The sequence below is a fragment of the Myxine glutinosa genome, chromosome 13 (assembly GCF_964187855.1).
Source record: "Myxine glutinosa chromosome 13, kmMyxGlut1.1, whole genome shotgun sequence".
Taxonomy (NCBI): Eukaryota; Metazoa; Chordata; class Myxini; order Myxiniformes; family Myxinidae; genus Myxine; species Myxine glutinosa.
This window is the reverse complement of record NC_136273.1, coordinates 52,600,587-52,618,113: the sequence shown is the minus strand read 5'-3', so window position 1 is coordinate 52,618,113 and position 17,527 is coordinate 52,600,587. Positions and strand designations below refer to the sequence as shown.

The window sequence follows — 17,527 nt, the reverse complement described above, 5'->3', positions numbered from 1 at the left end:
GGTGGCTTTTACTTCCTGAGAATCTCGAGGGGTTAAAAGGTCTAAAAAGTATTGAGGGTCTAAAGTAAAAGTTCTAAGAGGTCTAGGGTTTTAAGGGTCTGAATGTCAGAAGGGTCTAAAGTCCAAGGTCTGTATGGGTCTAAATTCTCTAAAAGGTCTGAGGGATCTTAAAGGTTTCAAAGGTACGTTGCAATAGTACATAGTTAACGCGACACCACACGTGAACAGTCAGGTGACAAGATGGCACCTGCTAAGTTAACAAACTCCAGTATTTCATGGCTCAGCTAATATTCAGCCTCCCCCAAAAGGAAGTAATCCATCAAATGTGACAGGTGAGGCCACCACCACGTTCTCGCCCCTCCCCACTTCCCGGACAAAACCCTGCAAAGACCCTACTTCGCCAATCTACTCAGCTTTGGGGCAGAGGGATGGGATATATGTGTGCAGTGTGTATGAATAATAATATGATATACATATATATTGTTACGGAACCCAACGTCGGCCTCTTTCCCCCTTATCGAGGGGGGATTAATCCCCTCGTCTATGACTGACCGACGTGGTGTTAATTAATTTGATTATTAATTTTAATGTTAATGTTAATTAATTATTAATCCCCGTGCCAACATCCCACCACGGTGACCCCCAGTCCTACGTCCCCCCAGCACTTCGCACAGCGGAGTATGTTTTTGTGCGTCACGACGCACATCGGGGGCCACTCAGGCCGCCGTACGACGGGCCCTTCCAGGTGCTGCGACGGGATGACAAGTCGTTCGTCATCGACATCGGCGGCAGGTCGGACCGGATTGCGGTGGACCGCCTCAAGCCGGCGCACGTGGACGTCGACCACCCACCACGGGTGGCCCTTCCGCCGCAGCGAGGCCGCCCCCCGTCCACGGTGCCCCCCACTCGACCGCCCACCACCACACCAGACCCCCTCCCACGACCCGCCAGGGGTCGCTTTGGCCGGGTCATCAGGACCCCCCTCAAATTGACCCTGCCGGTGCAAGTCGATTCTGGGGGGACGTGTGTAGCGGCTACCGCTGGGTTTTCACAATCGCCTTGCACCTATCAAGGACGCGGAGCGATCACCATGCCGGGCTCGTCCAGGACGTCCGGGCAGGCTCGCCCTCAACTTGCCAGGCCGCAGCCAGGACGCTGGGCCACGCCCCCTCTCGCCTTTCCTGGGCAAACGCTCCGGGATAATATGTATATACATTGCTGCCCGATAAACGGGCTTTTCAGAGTGCCTGAGTGTTTGGTTTGATTAAAGCAACTCGGATGAATTCCAGCTTTTTGTCGCGTCCATTCTTCCGATCGACGTGGGAGCCCCAGCTCCTTCACTATGATATGATATTTCGCTCACGAGGTTCAGACATACATGGAGGTGGCCATCTTGGATTTTGACGTGACGACCCAATTTACAATAGCGTTCTTCCTTATGCCGAGATACACCCACCCACCAAATTAGAAGTTGGTACTTCGATTATTTTTCAAGATATTTCGCTCACAAGGTTCAGACATATATATGGTGGCGGCCATCTTGGATTTTGACGTGGCGACCCGATTTTAAACAGCGTTCTTCCTTATGCCGAGATACACCTACACACCAAATTAGAAGTTGGTACTTTGCTTATTTTTCAAGATATTCATCTCAAAAGGTTCAGACATACATGGCGGCGGCCATCTTGGATTTTGACGTGGCGACCCAATTTTCAATAGCGTTCTTCCTTATGCCTAGATACACCTACACACCAGATTAGAAGTTGGTACTTCGCTTATTTTTCAAGATATTCATCTCACAAGGTTCAGACATACATGGCATCAGACATACATGGCTGTGGCCATCTTGGATTTTGACGTGGGTTGCACCCACACACCAAATTCGAATGCGGTCCTTCGCTTGCGCACGCACGGACGCATGCACGCAAACACGCCCGCACGCACACACGGACGGACGGACGGACACACGGACGGAGGGGAAAACCATAGTCCCCCTTTCGCTCCGCTGTGCGACGGGGGACAATAAATGCAAATGCGCCAAAGCAGTTTTACCTGATTTAAGATGATTGGAGATTTCGGTGAAAACAATCACATTCTCAAAGTGTTTCACAAAGACTTGTAATGTTTTAAAACTCACCTTGGTTACCAAACTCAGGTGCCCATATGAACATCTTCATCTGTCATGGCATGTGGAGAACAACAAACCATCACCAAATAGCTCGGCTCAGGTTGGGTGGACTTTGGACAGGTGGAGTGTTAAACACGCAATTCTGAACTTATCTGATTCTCGGTTCAGTTGTGTATCAACTCACTTAATGTTTCGAATTTCCATCTGAACCATCATCAAAAGCGGGGTTAAACGATCGGGTGCTTGCATATGTCTGCCGTACATGTGGCATACATACAGTATGTGCGTGTCTGTATTTTTACAAATCATTTTTTCGGCAACCGTTGGTCCGATTGACACGAAATTTTCACCATAGGATCGCCTCTGCCTGTAGAATTTTATATTCATAATTATGACGTCATAGGTGACGTGGTATGGACCAGTCACCGACTAGGCATCCTCCATTGTGCACAGTCATTACTTGGAAAAACTGAGCTCTGAACCACTTACAAAACTTTCATCCGCAGCTCAATGGAATACTGCTCTCCCCTCTGGGCTGGTGCTCCTGCCTCCCACCGAGCTCGGCTTCACGCTGTAGAAACCAAAGCATTCAGAATCATTGGAATCTCCCGCGATGAAGCTGATTCTGAGGGCCTTTCACTTTCTCACCGCAGGCAGGTTGGCGGTCTTCCTATCTCCTACCGACTCCTTTCTGGCCTTGCACCCCACCCCCTACCTGCTCTGTTTGTGCTCTGCCCTCCTCCCTCCCCTAATATTTCTGCAGGACACACAAGATCTGTCAGCAACCTCCTTCTGGTGAAACTAACAAAATCAAGACTCTCTTCTCACCACTTTCATTCCTCTTTTCTCCCGCCTCTGGAACAAACTCCCCCACTCCCTTCAATCCCACTCCTCCCTTCAGGTCTTTAAAACAGCTGTTCACCACCATCTCATATCTTCCCCCATTCAAAACCTTGATCTTTTCTACCCCCTTTTATCAACCTCAAGCTCCATTTACAAGCTCCTCCTATCAACCTCAAGCTCCATTTACAAGCTCCTCCTATCAACCTCAAGCTCCATTTACAAGCTCCTCCTATCAACCTCAAGCTCCATTTACAAGCTCCTCCTAACAACCTCAAGCTCCATTTACAAGCTCCTCTTATCAACCTCAAGCTCCATTTACAAGCTCCTCCTATCAACCTCAAGCTCTATTTACAAGCTCCTCCTATCAACCACAAGCTCCTCCGAACAACTCAAGCTCCATTTACAAGCTCCTCCTATTAACCTCAAGCTCCTCCTAACAACCACAAGCTCCATTTAGAAGCTCCTCCTATCAACCTCAAGCTCCTCCTATCAACCTCAAGCTCCATTTACAAGCTCCTCCTATCAACCTCAAGCTCCATTTACAAGCTCCTCCTATCAACCTCAAGCTCCTCCCTACAACTCAAGCTCCATTTACAAGCTCCTCTGCCTTTGCCAGGTCTTGTTTTTAGTCTTACTGGGTGTGTCACACAAAATCTTCACCTAAACGAGCTCAGGTGGTAGAGCCGGTTTCGTCGCTTACAACCCAACATGAACAGGAATTGCTGATTGCATGTCTTGACAGATTTATAATGGGTAATTCTAAAGGGTTCTGAAGGGTAATTCTAAAGGGTTCTGAAGGGTAATTCTAAAGGGTTCTGAAGGGTAATTCTAAAGGGTTCTGAAGGGTAATTCTAAAGGGTTCTGAAGGGTAATTCTAAATGGTTGTGATGGGTAATTCTAAAGGGTTCTAAAGGGTTCTGAAGGGTAAGTCTAAAGGGTTCTGAAGGGTAATTCTAAAGGGTAATTATGAAGGGATATACAGGATAATTATAAAGGATTCAAAAGGGTTCTGAAGGGTAATTCCAGAGGGGGATTGTAAAGGGTGATTGATTATACAGGGTGATTCTAAAGGGGGATTATAATGGGTGTTTGATTATGGTTTTATAAACCTTATGATAGATTATGATAATCATAGATTATGATAATTTTACAGATAAACAAGGGGTGATTATAATGGGTGATTGATTATAATGGGTGATTCTAAAGGGTGATCGATTATAATGGGTGATTGATTATAATGGGTGATTCCAAAGGGTGATTATAATGGGTGATTATAAACGGTGATTGATTATAAAGGGTGATTCTAAAGGTTGATTCTAAAGGGTGATTATAATGGGTGATTATAATGGGTGATTATAAAGGGTGATTGATTATAAAGGGTGATTCTGAAGGGTGATTATAAAGGGTGATTATAAAGAGTGACCATAATGGATGATTATAAAGGGTGATTGAATATATTGGGTGATTGATTATAATGGGTGATTCCAAAGGGTGATTGATCATAAAGGTTGATTCTAAAGGGTGATTATAATGGGTGATTATAAAGAGTGACCATAATGGATGATTATAAAGGGTGATTGATTATAATGGGTGATTGATTATAATGGGTGATTAGAAAGAGTGACCATAATGGATGATTATAAAGGGTGATTGATTATAATGGGTGATTGATTATAATGGGTGATTGATTATAATGGGTGATTGATTTATAATGGGTGATTGATTATCATGGGTGATTCCAAAGGGTGATTGATCATAAAGGTTGATTCTAAAGGGTGATTATAATGGGTGATTATAATGGGTGATTATAAAGAGTGACCATAATGGATGATTATAAAGGGTGATTGATTATAATGGGTGATTGATTATAATGGGTGATTATAAAGAGTGACCATAATGGATGATTATAAAGGGTGATTGATTATAATGGGTGATTGATTATAATGGGTGATTGATTATAATGGGTGATTGATTATAATGGGTGATTGATTATAATGGGTGATTCTAAAGGGTGATTGATTATAATGGGTGATTGATTCTAAAGGGTGATTGATTATAAAGGGTGATTATAATGGGTGATTATAAAGAGTGACTCTAATGGGTGATTATAAAGAGTGATTATAATTGGTGATTACAATGGGTCCTTACAATGGGTGATTATAATGGGTGATAATAAAGGGTGATTATAATGTGTGATTCTAAAAGGTGATTGATTATAAAGGGTGATTCTAAAGGGTGATTGATTCTAAAGGGTGATTCTAAAGGGTGATTGATTATAAAGGGTGATTATAAAGGGTGATTCTAAAGGGTGATTCTAAAAGGTGATTGATTATAAAGGGTGATTCTAAAAGGTGATTGATTATAAAGGGTGATTCTAAAGGGTGATTCTAAAAGGTGATTGATTTATAAAGGGTGATTCTAAAAGCTGATTGATTATAAAGGGTGATTCTAAAGGGTGATTCTAAAAGGTGATTGATTATAAAGGGTGATTCTAAAAGCTGATTGATTATAAAGGGTGATTCTAAAAGGTGATTGATTATAAAGGGTGATTGATTATAAAGGGTGATTCTAAAAGGTGATTGATTATAAAGGGTGATTGATTATAAAGGGTGATTGATTATAAAGGGTGATTCTAAAAGGTGATTGATTATAAATTGTGATTCTAAAGGGTGATTCTAAAAGGTGATTGATTATAAACGGTGATTGATTTATAAAGGGTGATTGATTATAAACGGTGATTGATTATAAAGGGTGATTCTAAAAGGTGATTGATTATAAATTGTGATTCTAAAGGGTGATTCTAAAAGGTGATTGATTATAAACGGTGATTGATTATAAACGGTGATTGATTATAAACGGTGATTGATTATAAAGGGTGATTCTAAAGGGTGATTATAAAGAGTGACTATAATGGGTGATTATAAAGAGTGATTATAATTGGTGATTACAATGGGTGATTACAATGGGTGATTATAATAGGTGATAATAAAGGGTGATTATAAATGCTGATTATAATGGGTGATTATAAAGAGTAATTCTAATGGGTTATTATAAAGGGTGATTATAATGTGTGATTCTAAAAGGTGATTGATTATAAAGGGTGATTCTAAAGGGTGATTGATTATAAAGGGTGATTCTTAATCAAGGGTTCTTAACCTTTTTCCCTGTCAAGACCCCAAACGGATTGCCCACAATGTCCCCATACCCCCTTCGCCAGCCTGTTGGCTGACCAAGGCGCACCAAAGGTGCACATCGCTCGGGGGGACTGGGGGCATGTAGCCCAATAATTTTTTGGGATTTCTTGGTGCTCTGTGGTGCATTCTGAGGGGTGTTTTTACTTTAATTGCCTATTTTTTTGGATGAAAATTGGTAAGTTATTATCCAGAAAATGGGCCAAGTTTGGGGATTGGCGCCTGATTACCAGTCCCATTAGGTTCCAGTGTGACTTCAAAATATCTCAATAGCTTCGTTTTATACAGTTAGTTTAGTTTCAATATATTTAAAGTTGATATTTCATTGAATTTATTATAATTTATTACGAGTCCCATACCCCCATATTTTGGTCCCCATACCCCCAAAGGGGTATGGATACCCCAGGATAAGAACCCCAGTTCTAAAGGGTGATTATAATGGGTGATTCCAATGGATGATTATAATGGGTGATTATAAAGAGTGATTTTAATGGATGATTATAATGGGTGATTATAAAGTGATTATAATGGGTGATTATAATGGGTGATAATAAAGGGTGATTTTAAAGTGATTATAAATGCTGTTTATAATGGGTGATTATAATGGATGATTATAATGGGTGATTACAATGGGTGATTACAATGGGTGATTATAATGGGTGATTACAATGGGTGATTACAATGGGTGATTATAATGGGTGATAATAAAGGGTGATTTTAAAGAGTGATTATAATGGGTGATTATAATGGATGATTATAATGGGTGATTACAATGGGTGATTATAATGGGTGATTATAATGGGTGATTCTAAAGGGTGATTATAATGGGTGTTTATAATGGGTGATTATAATGGGTGATTATAAAGGGTGATTATAATGGGTGATTCTAAAGGGTGATTATAATGGGTGATTATAAAGAGTGATTATAATGGGTGATCATAATGGGTGATTATAATGGGTGATTTTAAAGAGTGATTATAAATGCTGATTATAATGGGTGATTAGAATGGGTGATTCCAAAGGGTGATTATAATGGGTGATTATCAAGAGTGATTATAATGGGTGATTATAATGGGTGATTATAATGGGTGATTATAATGGGTGATTATAAAGGGTGATTATAATGGGTGATTCTAAAGGGTGATTATAATGGGTGTTCATACACTTCACAGAGCCTCTGTGCTGCCAAAGCATCTTCCTGAGCAAGAGTTACACTGGGTGGTTTGCCATTGCCTTCACAGTAGTAGTTAGGGCAGGAATTTGGAATTTGTTCCTGGAGCCAGTGATAGCTCACCTGCACTTCTTGAAGGGCACAGTGACAGGGGGGTCTTTAGGGCCTACCAACTAATACCAGCAGACTAGACACCCGTTTAACGTCCATCCGACGGACAGCACACACATTAGTGGATCACCCTGCCTGTGAAACACCGGGATGACAGTTTATAGCTGGGTCGGGATTCGAACCCAGGCTAGACTGCTTAGAGGTGAGTGTGCATACCTGTAGGCTATCCTGCCAGTCCAGTGGAAGATGATAAACGTTGATATATGGTAGATATGGGCACTACATTTCTGTAACATTCTAACATTGTAACATTCTAACATTTCTGTAACATTCTAACATTGTAACATTCTAACATTGTAACATTCTAACATTTCTGTAACATTCTAACATTGTAACATTCTAATCTAACATTGTAACATTGTAACATTTCTGTAACATTCTAACATTGTAACATTCTAATCTAACATTGTAACATTGTAACATTTCTGTAACATTCTGTAACAATAGTGATTATAATGGGTGATTCTAAAGGGTGATTATAATGGGTGATTGTGGTAGATATGGGCCCTGTCCAGGATAATGGAGACAGGGGGACTTACGAAGACAGGGGGACAGGGGACTGTGTATATACATATGGCATGTCGTGTGTATAAATGGTCTTGGCTATAGAAACTGTGTAGAAATGGCACTTGAGGACTGTGAGAGATAGGTTGAAGCAACAGATTGCTACTTTGTAGGAGTAGGCCTCAAGCTGACACCGTGTATCGTTCAATCCCGTTCTGAGGTCAGAGAGACTAAAAAATAATCACTGGTAATCTGAGTACGTGCCGAGTTGTAGCACATACAAAAGGTTTAACTATCAGATCCTGCCAGTTTGAAAGTTTTCCACGCGTTTATGTCGCACTACTTTGTCTTGCATCGAAGGCACTAATCTTGAATCTAGGCCTATCAGAACACTTGCTTGGGTCACATGACATACAAAATGGCGGCATACAGGATGACCAAGGTAGTGGCTGACACGCTTTCTACAATTCCTGGATGGACAGCCTTCCATCTTGAGCTTCATCAGAACGACACGTTGGAAAAGTCAGCCATCCATTACCTACCTGTCATAGAATCCTCGCCTACCGAAATGTCCACCGTAAATGAAATTCTGAATAAGAGTCGAGAAATATCCGATCGACTGGATTTACCGCAAATGATCCTCGTTTTTTTCCAGGCCATTTATTCAAAGGTCCAGCAGATCAGGTGGAAAGACGAAGCCTTGACCAATCGGTTTATAGTCAGGCTTGGAGAATTCCACACAGCAATGGCCTTTCTAGCCATTATCGGAAAACGATTTGCAGATGCCGGAATGAAAGACATACCGATCGAATCAGAAGTGGTAGCTGAGGGTGCCATCAATGGCGTAGTGAGCGGTCATCACTATAATGGAAGCATGAGATCCCACAAACTCTTAGCCGAAGGGCTCCGGAGACTACGTTTCGAGGCTTTCCTCGAATCTTTGTCGGAGGACGAAGAGCGACGCGCTCTCGCAATCGTGGGCGACGTTGCTGATGTCTATCCCAGTGAGGAATTTCTCAGCCTGTCGTCTGGCGATGCGTTCACCACATTGTTATCTGCCTTCAATTCGTTTGTTCAGCGGCAAGGTGAAGAGAATCCCAAGTTTGCATTTTGGTCGTCGTACATCGAGATGGTCCAGCTGCTGTTATTATTCATCAGGGGAACTCGTGAGTCCGACTGGAATCTTCATGTGTCTGCTATACGGCACATGCTCCCTTGGTTTTTCCTCGTACGATCGATTTAATTATGCTCGATACCTGCCCGCTTATTGGCTGGAGATGGTCATTGTCCCCCTAACTCACCCCGAGGTTCACAAATCTGTGACCTCGCATGGTCAATGGACCGTTCAGCGGACAGGCACAGGGTTCTCGTCAATTGCTTGTGACCAGGCAATCGAGCAAACTCTGAACAGAGATTCAAAAACACCAGGGGGGTTGACAGGAATTACCTTGAATCGTGGTGCTGTCCAAAGATGGATACTGAGCCAAAATGAACGGCTGGCCATTGTCCGCCAATGCGAAGCTATGACTGATACTTCTCGAGACCGTCAGGTCAGGAAGGAACTCGGCCACAGCAGAATTATCGCCGACGAAAAGTCAGTCGGAAACATCGTGTCAGTCATCGAGTCTATGCAGAATCCCTTTGATTCCCACCTTACAGAACTGACAAGCATCAGTTCAGGTGTTGTGGCCATCAGTGAGGTCCAACACGACCGGATCTCAGCCAATGGGATTGGTGAGAGGAGCATGTACGAATTCCTTGACAACCGTTTGATAAATCCGTCAGTAGATTTCTTTGCACCCCTCAAGGCATTGAAGCTGAAAACATTTTCAAATCTGGGGAAATCGAAGGCAAATCAAAGTCAGGTAAGGAGATCATGTTACGCAATGACGAGCAGTTATTTTCCAGACTGCTTATTATTGCACAGAACAGGAACATCGATCTGCATGAGATTCTGTGCTATTCACCGTCTCCTGTCTCGCTGCCTCTTGCGACAGCTGATGGCTCCATGGCAAAGACAACGAAGTCCGCCTTACTTGATGCAATTGAAAGCTCCAAGGACTACTTGGTTTCAACAGTGCCTGATGATGGTGCCCTAATCATCGATGGTATGGGCCTTCTGCATAGCGTGCGACATTCAGTTTCGAGTTTTGGCGAACTAGCCGATGCTGTGCTGTCTCGACTCATCCAGCTGACGAAGAAGCTGAAATGCAATCGGGTGGACTTTGTCACCGACACATACCCAGCTGTCAGCGTGAAAAATGCTGAGAGGACGCGTCGTGGCGATGGTGGGAAACAGACGTTCTGCATTCACAACAAACACCAGAAAACTCCAACGCAGTGGAAAAAGTTCCTTGCAAACGGGAAAAACAAGGAAGCCCTAGTTGAGTTTCTGGTCACTGAATGGCAGGGTGCTGATTTCGGCGCAGTCAGAGGCGACATCAGTATCTACATCGCTCATGGAAATGCTTTTTAACAGTCGCTAATGCTGTTCATAACATTAAACAAAGAAATTTGGAGGAATCCCGACATCCATGAGGTACGCTTTACTGACAGAACTGAGTGAAGATCTACTGTAATCTATATACCCCACATGGGTTGGGTAAATAACATGACCCTTCCTGCCGGGCCTATATGTACTGTGTCGTTGGAAGAGACGTAACGCCGATGCTTTTGATATTTCATGGTCATTTTAACAATCGGTTTGTTTGTGTTTCACACTGAATGAAAAATGTAAAGGTAGAGCATAGCGATTGTGATATATGACACGTTTGACGATATGTTCAGCCTGAACAAAATTATGATGTTATAATGGAGGCACATATGACATCATCATAAACACATGTTATTCCACATGGAGAGTTCTTGACAATGAGCCACGTCTCAATTTTTTCTCGGCAGTGCTTTTGGAGAAAGAGGTGCAATTTTTTTTCGTTTTTTCCAAGATGGCGGCCGAACCACGTGACCAATGACGTAATCATTATTCTTTTCTCCACCAGTTTATGCCTCCATGATGCTCAAGAAATTTCATCTTTATCGGCTGACGTTTTGTACTTGTCGAATTATGACATCATAATGGAGACACCTATGACATCATCATTAACATATTTTATTCCCCATGGAGAGTTCTTTACAATGAGCCATGTCTCAATTTTTCTATTCAGCACTTTCTGAGATATAGAGGTGCAAAGTTTTTCGATTTTTCCAAGATGGCGGCCGAACCACATGACCTATGATGTCATAATTATCATTAAAAAATTCTACCTATATTTCCAGGGATCTGAAAAAAGGACTCAAATGCAATACCCTCTCCTCAGGCGAGGGTAATAATAGACACACAATATGTTCATTCTAAATGAACGAATGAATGAAAACCTTTATTGCCAGGGAAGGAATTTGTGTTGCCCACAAATGGGCACAACATTTAAACGTAGACACATCAAATCACAACAATTAATAGTACATAAGCATAGGACCATCACCATCCTGACAGGAGTAATACATTGTCAGTGGACTCCCTCCTATGGAGGAGGGGTCCAATTGTATGACCATGCATTGTGGCCCTTCGGGGTCAAGATGCATATGTTTGAATGACCATGTGCTTCAGCCTTTGGGTTGAGGTGCATGTGTAATGTTAATGGGACAGCCTTGATAGACGTTGTGCCTTGGCCGTGGGGTCAAGGTGCACGTCCAATGCTGTTTAAATGTTTGATTTTTTAAAACCTTTTTTATTATAAAAAAGGCAGGCCTTAGTGCTGGCCTCATAAGCACCATCACATCCATGTCATTCAATAATCATATTGCCAGATGCTGCACATTATAGACCGTTGTACTTATTGGTGATGCTGTTATATGATGCTGTTTAGGATTAAAATATAGAGACATTGAGTTTAAAGCAGAGTTGGGAAATGATATGAGGGTTTCCACCTATGACATTCGCAGTTTCGTAATTTGGCAAATTTTATGAACAATTCTGAAATTATACCTATAGAAACAAAATATTTTGTAATGCGAAATTTACAAGAAATGTGTATGTGCTAATTTGCCGGGTAAATTGACTGTGTATGTGCTGTGACGTCATGCGTATAGACTGAACTACACTACTCACAATAAGTTAGGGATATTGTGGGAGTGTTTATTTTTTTTTATAGGGGTTAGGGTTAGGGTATTGAAATCAAGAATGCTGTGTTTTTTCACACATTAATAACCATAGAATTAGGACCAACAACTTTTTTCAACATAATTAATACACAAAATCAACCACACCGAAGAACCTGCCAATATCCCTAACTTATTGTGAGTAGTGTAGCTCACTTGCATAACGGACGTGAAAATAGTCCGATTTTAATATATTTTAATTTTAATAGTCCCTCCCCCCCTCTTCTCCCCTCCCCCTCCCCCTCCCCCCCTCTCATCCCCTCCCCCCCTCTCATCCCCTCCCCCCCATTCCTCTCCCCCTCCCCTCCCCTTCCCCTCCCCCTCCCCTCCCCTTCCCCTCCCCTCCCCCGCCTGGCAATGCCGGGTACTTCTGCTAGTCAACAATATATTGTACACTGCGGTTGGTTTTGACATGTCAGAAAAAAACATCATCCAGATGAGTAGTGTAGGCTGTTATGTCATTTCGTGTTATTTTTTAGTTAAAAGCAAAATTCCACTTGATTCCTTGTCTTTGGGGTGTCACATGTTCGAAAAAATAGGTTGTTAATTTTTTAAAATGGATTAAGGGTGTCAAATCCAAGATGGCCGCCAAAATATATAAATTCCATTAAAACTGGTATTCTGAACACAGTATGAGGTCCAAATTAATGATAATACCCATAATTTCAATACCAAGGAGTTCAAAAACAATTAATTTCAATATGGCAGTCAAATTCAAAATGGTGGAAAAATCCAAGATGGCCGCCACTTCTTAAATAACCACAGTACAAAAACCTAATGTTCTTGATAACACAAATTGTGAATGATGAAATAGGTCCATTTTGGTGGTAATGCCCACATAAGTAATGCTAGGCCGTTGGGGAAACATGTTACTGATTCGTTGAAATCGGTGGATGCCAGCCATAGTGAGAAATAGTGAGAAAATCCAATATGGCTACCACTGTTTTACACAAAGGTCCATATTGCTATAACAATGATAGCGTAATGTAATTTCCTGTTTGACCATATTTAAATATTCCTGTCTCACAATCATCTGTTTTACCTTACAAGTCCTCGTGTTCATCTCCCACAATGTTCTGAGCTGATTGTTCATTGTTGCTACAGCCGTAGTTCAAACAGCTACAGACCTCTGTGCATGGGAGTTTATTGCTGTGGCAACTACAGGAGTTTCCTTTGCATCCTGATTTGCAGCCACATTTTACCAGCTTAGTCACGGCCTCTGGTGCTGGAGGGTTCAAACACATCACCGGAAGAAATCTATTTTCCTCTGACTTCCATCCATAGTCAGTGGGAGAAGGAAGGGACGGTTGACTTTCGCATGCCTGCATCCATATCATTGCAATATAATGTGCTCGCAGAATGTGTGGTGTCAATGATCCAGAGGTTGGAGGCAGACTCTCTCCCTCGGCCTGTCGATTTGAGTACAAGAACCATCGTAGTGCATTTACTTTGGTGTGTGTTTTGGATCTGTACAACAAGCAAACGAACCTTTCCAGTTGGTCAATTGCGTTTGGAGAGGGTGTAGCAGCAGACTTACCAAGTGAAGCAAGTGAATCCAGTATCATATCATCGCAGGACATGAACACCTTCGTACACCAGTCCTTTGTCCTGCCGGCGAACCTGCCACACATATCTGATCCTGTGAAAGAATGAAACCCGAGAATAGCCGAGGCGCGGTTAACTCCTAACTTTTCAAAGATAGGTTTGACTGCAATTTTCCTATTCAGTTTTCCTTTTCCGGTAAGGAAATATGTCTCAGCAGGTAGCTGTGGATACATGTGGATCATCAGCATGAAGACATCGGTATCTGGAGAGTCTATTACAAGTTCTACATCGCCGTTAACTGTTAGGGCATGGAGCAAGAGTAACGTATCCGCTTCTTCATGACCGTGTTTTACCAATTCATCAGGCACACTTACATTGCCTTTTGTCTCAGTGCCGAAGGTTACCATGAACTTCTTCAATTTGTTGGCAGAGCTGTTGCTGTGATCCAGAGTCGTTGCAGCTAAATACTCTACAAGTTCTGCCTTGGTTTTGACACTTGAAAGGAAGTCCTTCAAGGAAATATTCTGGATCAGTGTACTATCTTGGATGTGATAGTAGGTCGAGTTTCCCTTTGTTCTCTTTTTGCTCATTTGCTCTTTCAGAGAACTTTCGACGTATCTGTCAAATACCAGTCTTACTTCGTCGTAGTTAGCTGCAATCCTGATAAGCTTTTCAAGAAATGACATGGCAAAATCACTGCATGTTTTCATTTTGTCTGTCCTGGAGATGGAGTTAACGAGGGCCATGCCATCTATGACTACAACTTTAAATTTCTCAGACATGTCGGACATGTCAGTTGAAGCTTCTTGCTCAGGCTGCGCTTCTTGTACTTCAGGCGCCTCGGCTTGGGGTGGTACTTCAGTTTGGGAGTTTTCACTCAATACTTGGTCGCCAGAAACACTCGGTATGGCATTAGCTGGATCGCTTGTGGCTTCTGTTGGGCTAGGTTGCTCCTTGGTAACTAGCACTTCAAGATGATGAAGGACCTTAGCCTTGTCATATGCTAGGAGAAGTGACCCATCCGAAGCGAAAAGGGCACGTGGAACAATTCCAAATTCATACTTCCCAATACAGTCCTTTAGATCAAGGTCTGGACGGCTTCTTGATGCTACTATAAACCTCTGTAGGAGTCCTCGTTCTTCTTTGACTTTAATGAGTTTGTCACCTGCTTTCACTTTCTTCACTGTGTTGGCACTTTTGAAAGTGCCTATGTTCTTTCTCTTCATTGGATCCCACACTGAAAGTTTTCCTTCTGTAAGGCGTTCTTTGACAAATGTCTGGAACAACTGTTGTCCGATGGCATCGCGGTCTACTATGTCCTTTGTTACCTTTTCATCAATTACTTTCTTGGTAAGAAGGTTACACAGGTCACTCTCATCGGTTACGAATGGGTCTCCATGAACAACAAATACCTCTGTCAATCTAGCGGAATTTCTCATTACTCGGGTGGACTTTCCCCCTGTGATCTCGTGGTGTTGGTCTCTGGTATCAGCACCTTCCATGCCATATTCTCTTTGAAACTCCTCTACTAGATTAGACAAGTCAGGTGCAATCAGGAAGAAACGGTCTAGAGCTCTCTCAATTTGGGTTATTCCAGTAATGCCTCCAATGACCTTGAGTTTGCGGTTCTCCTGCTCAATTCCGTGATCTGGACCTATTGAAGTGAATGCAGCAATCCCCTTCGTCACACAGAAATTTCCTTTCAGGAGTTCTGCCCAGACATCTGGAAAAACTTGTTCTGTTTGCTGCATTGTTGACAGGTACAAAGGGAGCAAACGTGCGTAGTTCAGGTGGTCGTGAGCAAAGAAGTACTTGATAAGAGCTTCAGTGCTTTCCATATGCAGCAGCAGGTCCCGTTGTCTGGTAGCTCTAATATACTGAAGGATAGTTTCAAACTGCCTCAAGTAGTTATGGATGTAGTGTTGAATTGGTGCTGGATTGCTTTCAAACTGTCCCAACTTTGTGAGTTTATCTCTAGATTCGAACATGGTCATGGTTTCTCTGACGGCATCTCTGAGGTTTTGACGGTTGCCTGTGTTCATGCTGATATCTTTCTGATATGCTTTTTCCAAATCAATGGACGCTTCACTTAGGAACACTTTCTCTTCTGGTGCTCTTGTTAGGAACCTGTCAAAGTAGAGATGGTATAGAGCAAGCAATGTTACAGTATGTGCTTCTAGGGACCTGTAGAGATGTTTTCCATTTAGGATTTGCGTTACGGTTGTTGGAGAATATAGTCCAGCTTCGACCCAAGCCTGGTCAATGCCGCTTCCTTCTGCCATATTGAAATTGAATTTGAATTTGACTGCCATATTGAAATTAATTGTTTTTGAACTCCTTGGTATTGAAATTATGGGTATTATCATTAATTTGGACCTCATACTGTGTTCAGAATACCAGTTTTAATGGGATTTATATATTTTGGCGGCCATCTTGGATTTGACACCCTTAATCCGTTTAAAAAAATTAACAACCTATTTTTTCGAACATGTGACACCCCAAAGACAAGGAATCAAGTGGAGTGGAATTTTGCTTTTAACAAAAAAAAAACACGACAGCCATTTTTAAGACATAGCAGCCTACACTAGAGGGTGGATAAGGGCTTTGTACCAGGAGAAAAAGACTTCCCTGGTGGGCTCCCCAGGAAGTGCCAGTGAGGCATCGAATTAGATTTCGGCCCTTGGCGCATTTGACTGCGACCTTAACGTGGGAGCCCCACCATCACATGGTCACGGATTGTTGAACCCAATATGAGGCCGTTGAAAAATTACCTAACGCTATTTTTTAGTAATGTAAGCTCAATAGGTAAGTAGTTATAATATGTGAGGATAATAGTTAGTTACTTATTCGAATTCCCGGATCTTCATGGAGGAACTTCCGGTGGTTGGTTTTTAGGCGCGAAGAGGAACCGGAAGTGTGGCCTTGAGGCGCTAATTTCAAGTTCAACTCGCTTGACGCCCCCCCTCCCCGACCCCCTCGAGTCCGCCAAAATATAGTACTGGTGTTACATTTGCTATTCTCCAATCCAATGGTACCTGTCCTGACTGTCCGTTTACATCCCGCTGATCTATGCGACCCTCAATATATTTTCGCTCTGTTTAAGTTGCTTCTTGCACTCAGCTGCCATGATTGTTAAAGTAACAAACTTTGCAGGTGGAATTAGTTCCTTTTCAACGTCTTTTTGATTTGTTGATTCATTGTTGCATCCCCCACTCTGGTTTTCCTGTTCCTTGGTACTCGGTCTTTGATCCCTTCTCTTTTTGCGGATTGTTTTAATGATAATCACACTTAGAATGATACAGACGACTTGAAGACAGAGACCACTCAGCAGAAACAGCAACAACAATGGAGGTCTGGAAACCTTGTCCTGTCCATTATCTGAGGAAAGAATAAAAAGATGTTAATGCTCATCAAGCCATGGTAGGTAATACAGGATTTGTGAATAAGGATTAAAATCAGCTTTGATGACCATCTGATTGGTAAATTATGATGCTCACGGCCAAATGCGAAAATTGTGAGTGTTTTTATTCTTTCTGTGCAATGACATCTTTGCTGATATTGAGCAGATCTTTTTGGGGGGGGGGGGGGGGGGGGTGAGGGGTGGGCGAGGGACATTGAGTTTGCATCTCGCCACGTCTTGATGAGGGACATTGAGTTTGCATCTAACCACGTCTTGATGATGGACATTGGGTTTGCATCTAAGCACATCTTGATGAGGGACATTCATTTTGCATCTAACCACGTCTTGATGAGGGACATTGAGTTTGCATGTAACCACGTCTTGAGGGACATTGACTTTGTATCTAACCATGTCTT

The 17,527-nt window shown here is 42.4% G+C and overlaps 1 protein-coding gene across 6 annotated transcripts in view; it reads right to left on the bottom strand.

The window, feature by feature from the left end:
• LOC137438673 (myelin protein zero-like protein 3) overlaps window positions 1–17,527 on the bottom strand; it is an 89,949-nt gene that overhangs the window by 33,645 nt on the left and 38,777 nt on the right. The window contains exon 6 of one of the 6 annotated variants that reach the window (XM_078767495.1): window positions 14,893–17,089. The exons of 4 other annotated variants lie outside the window; for them this stretch is intronic. In XM_078767495.1, coding sequence (XP_078623621.1) covers window positions 16,779–17,089 — 311 coding nt within the window. In that variant the 3' untranslated portion in view covers window positions 14,893–16,778. Of the gene's footprint in view, window positions 1–14,892; window positions 17,090–17,527 lie in introns of those variants that run through there. One more of the 6 variants, XM_078767498.1, reaches the window with a different exon arrangement.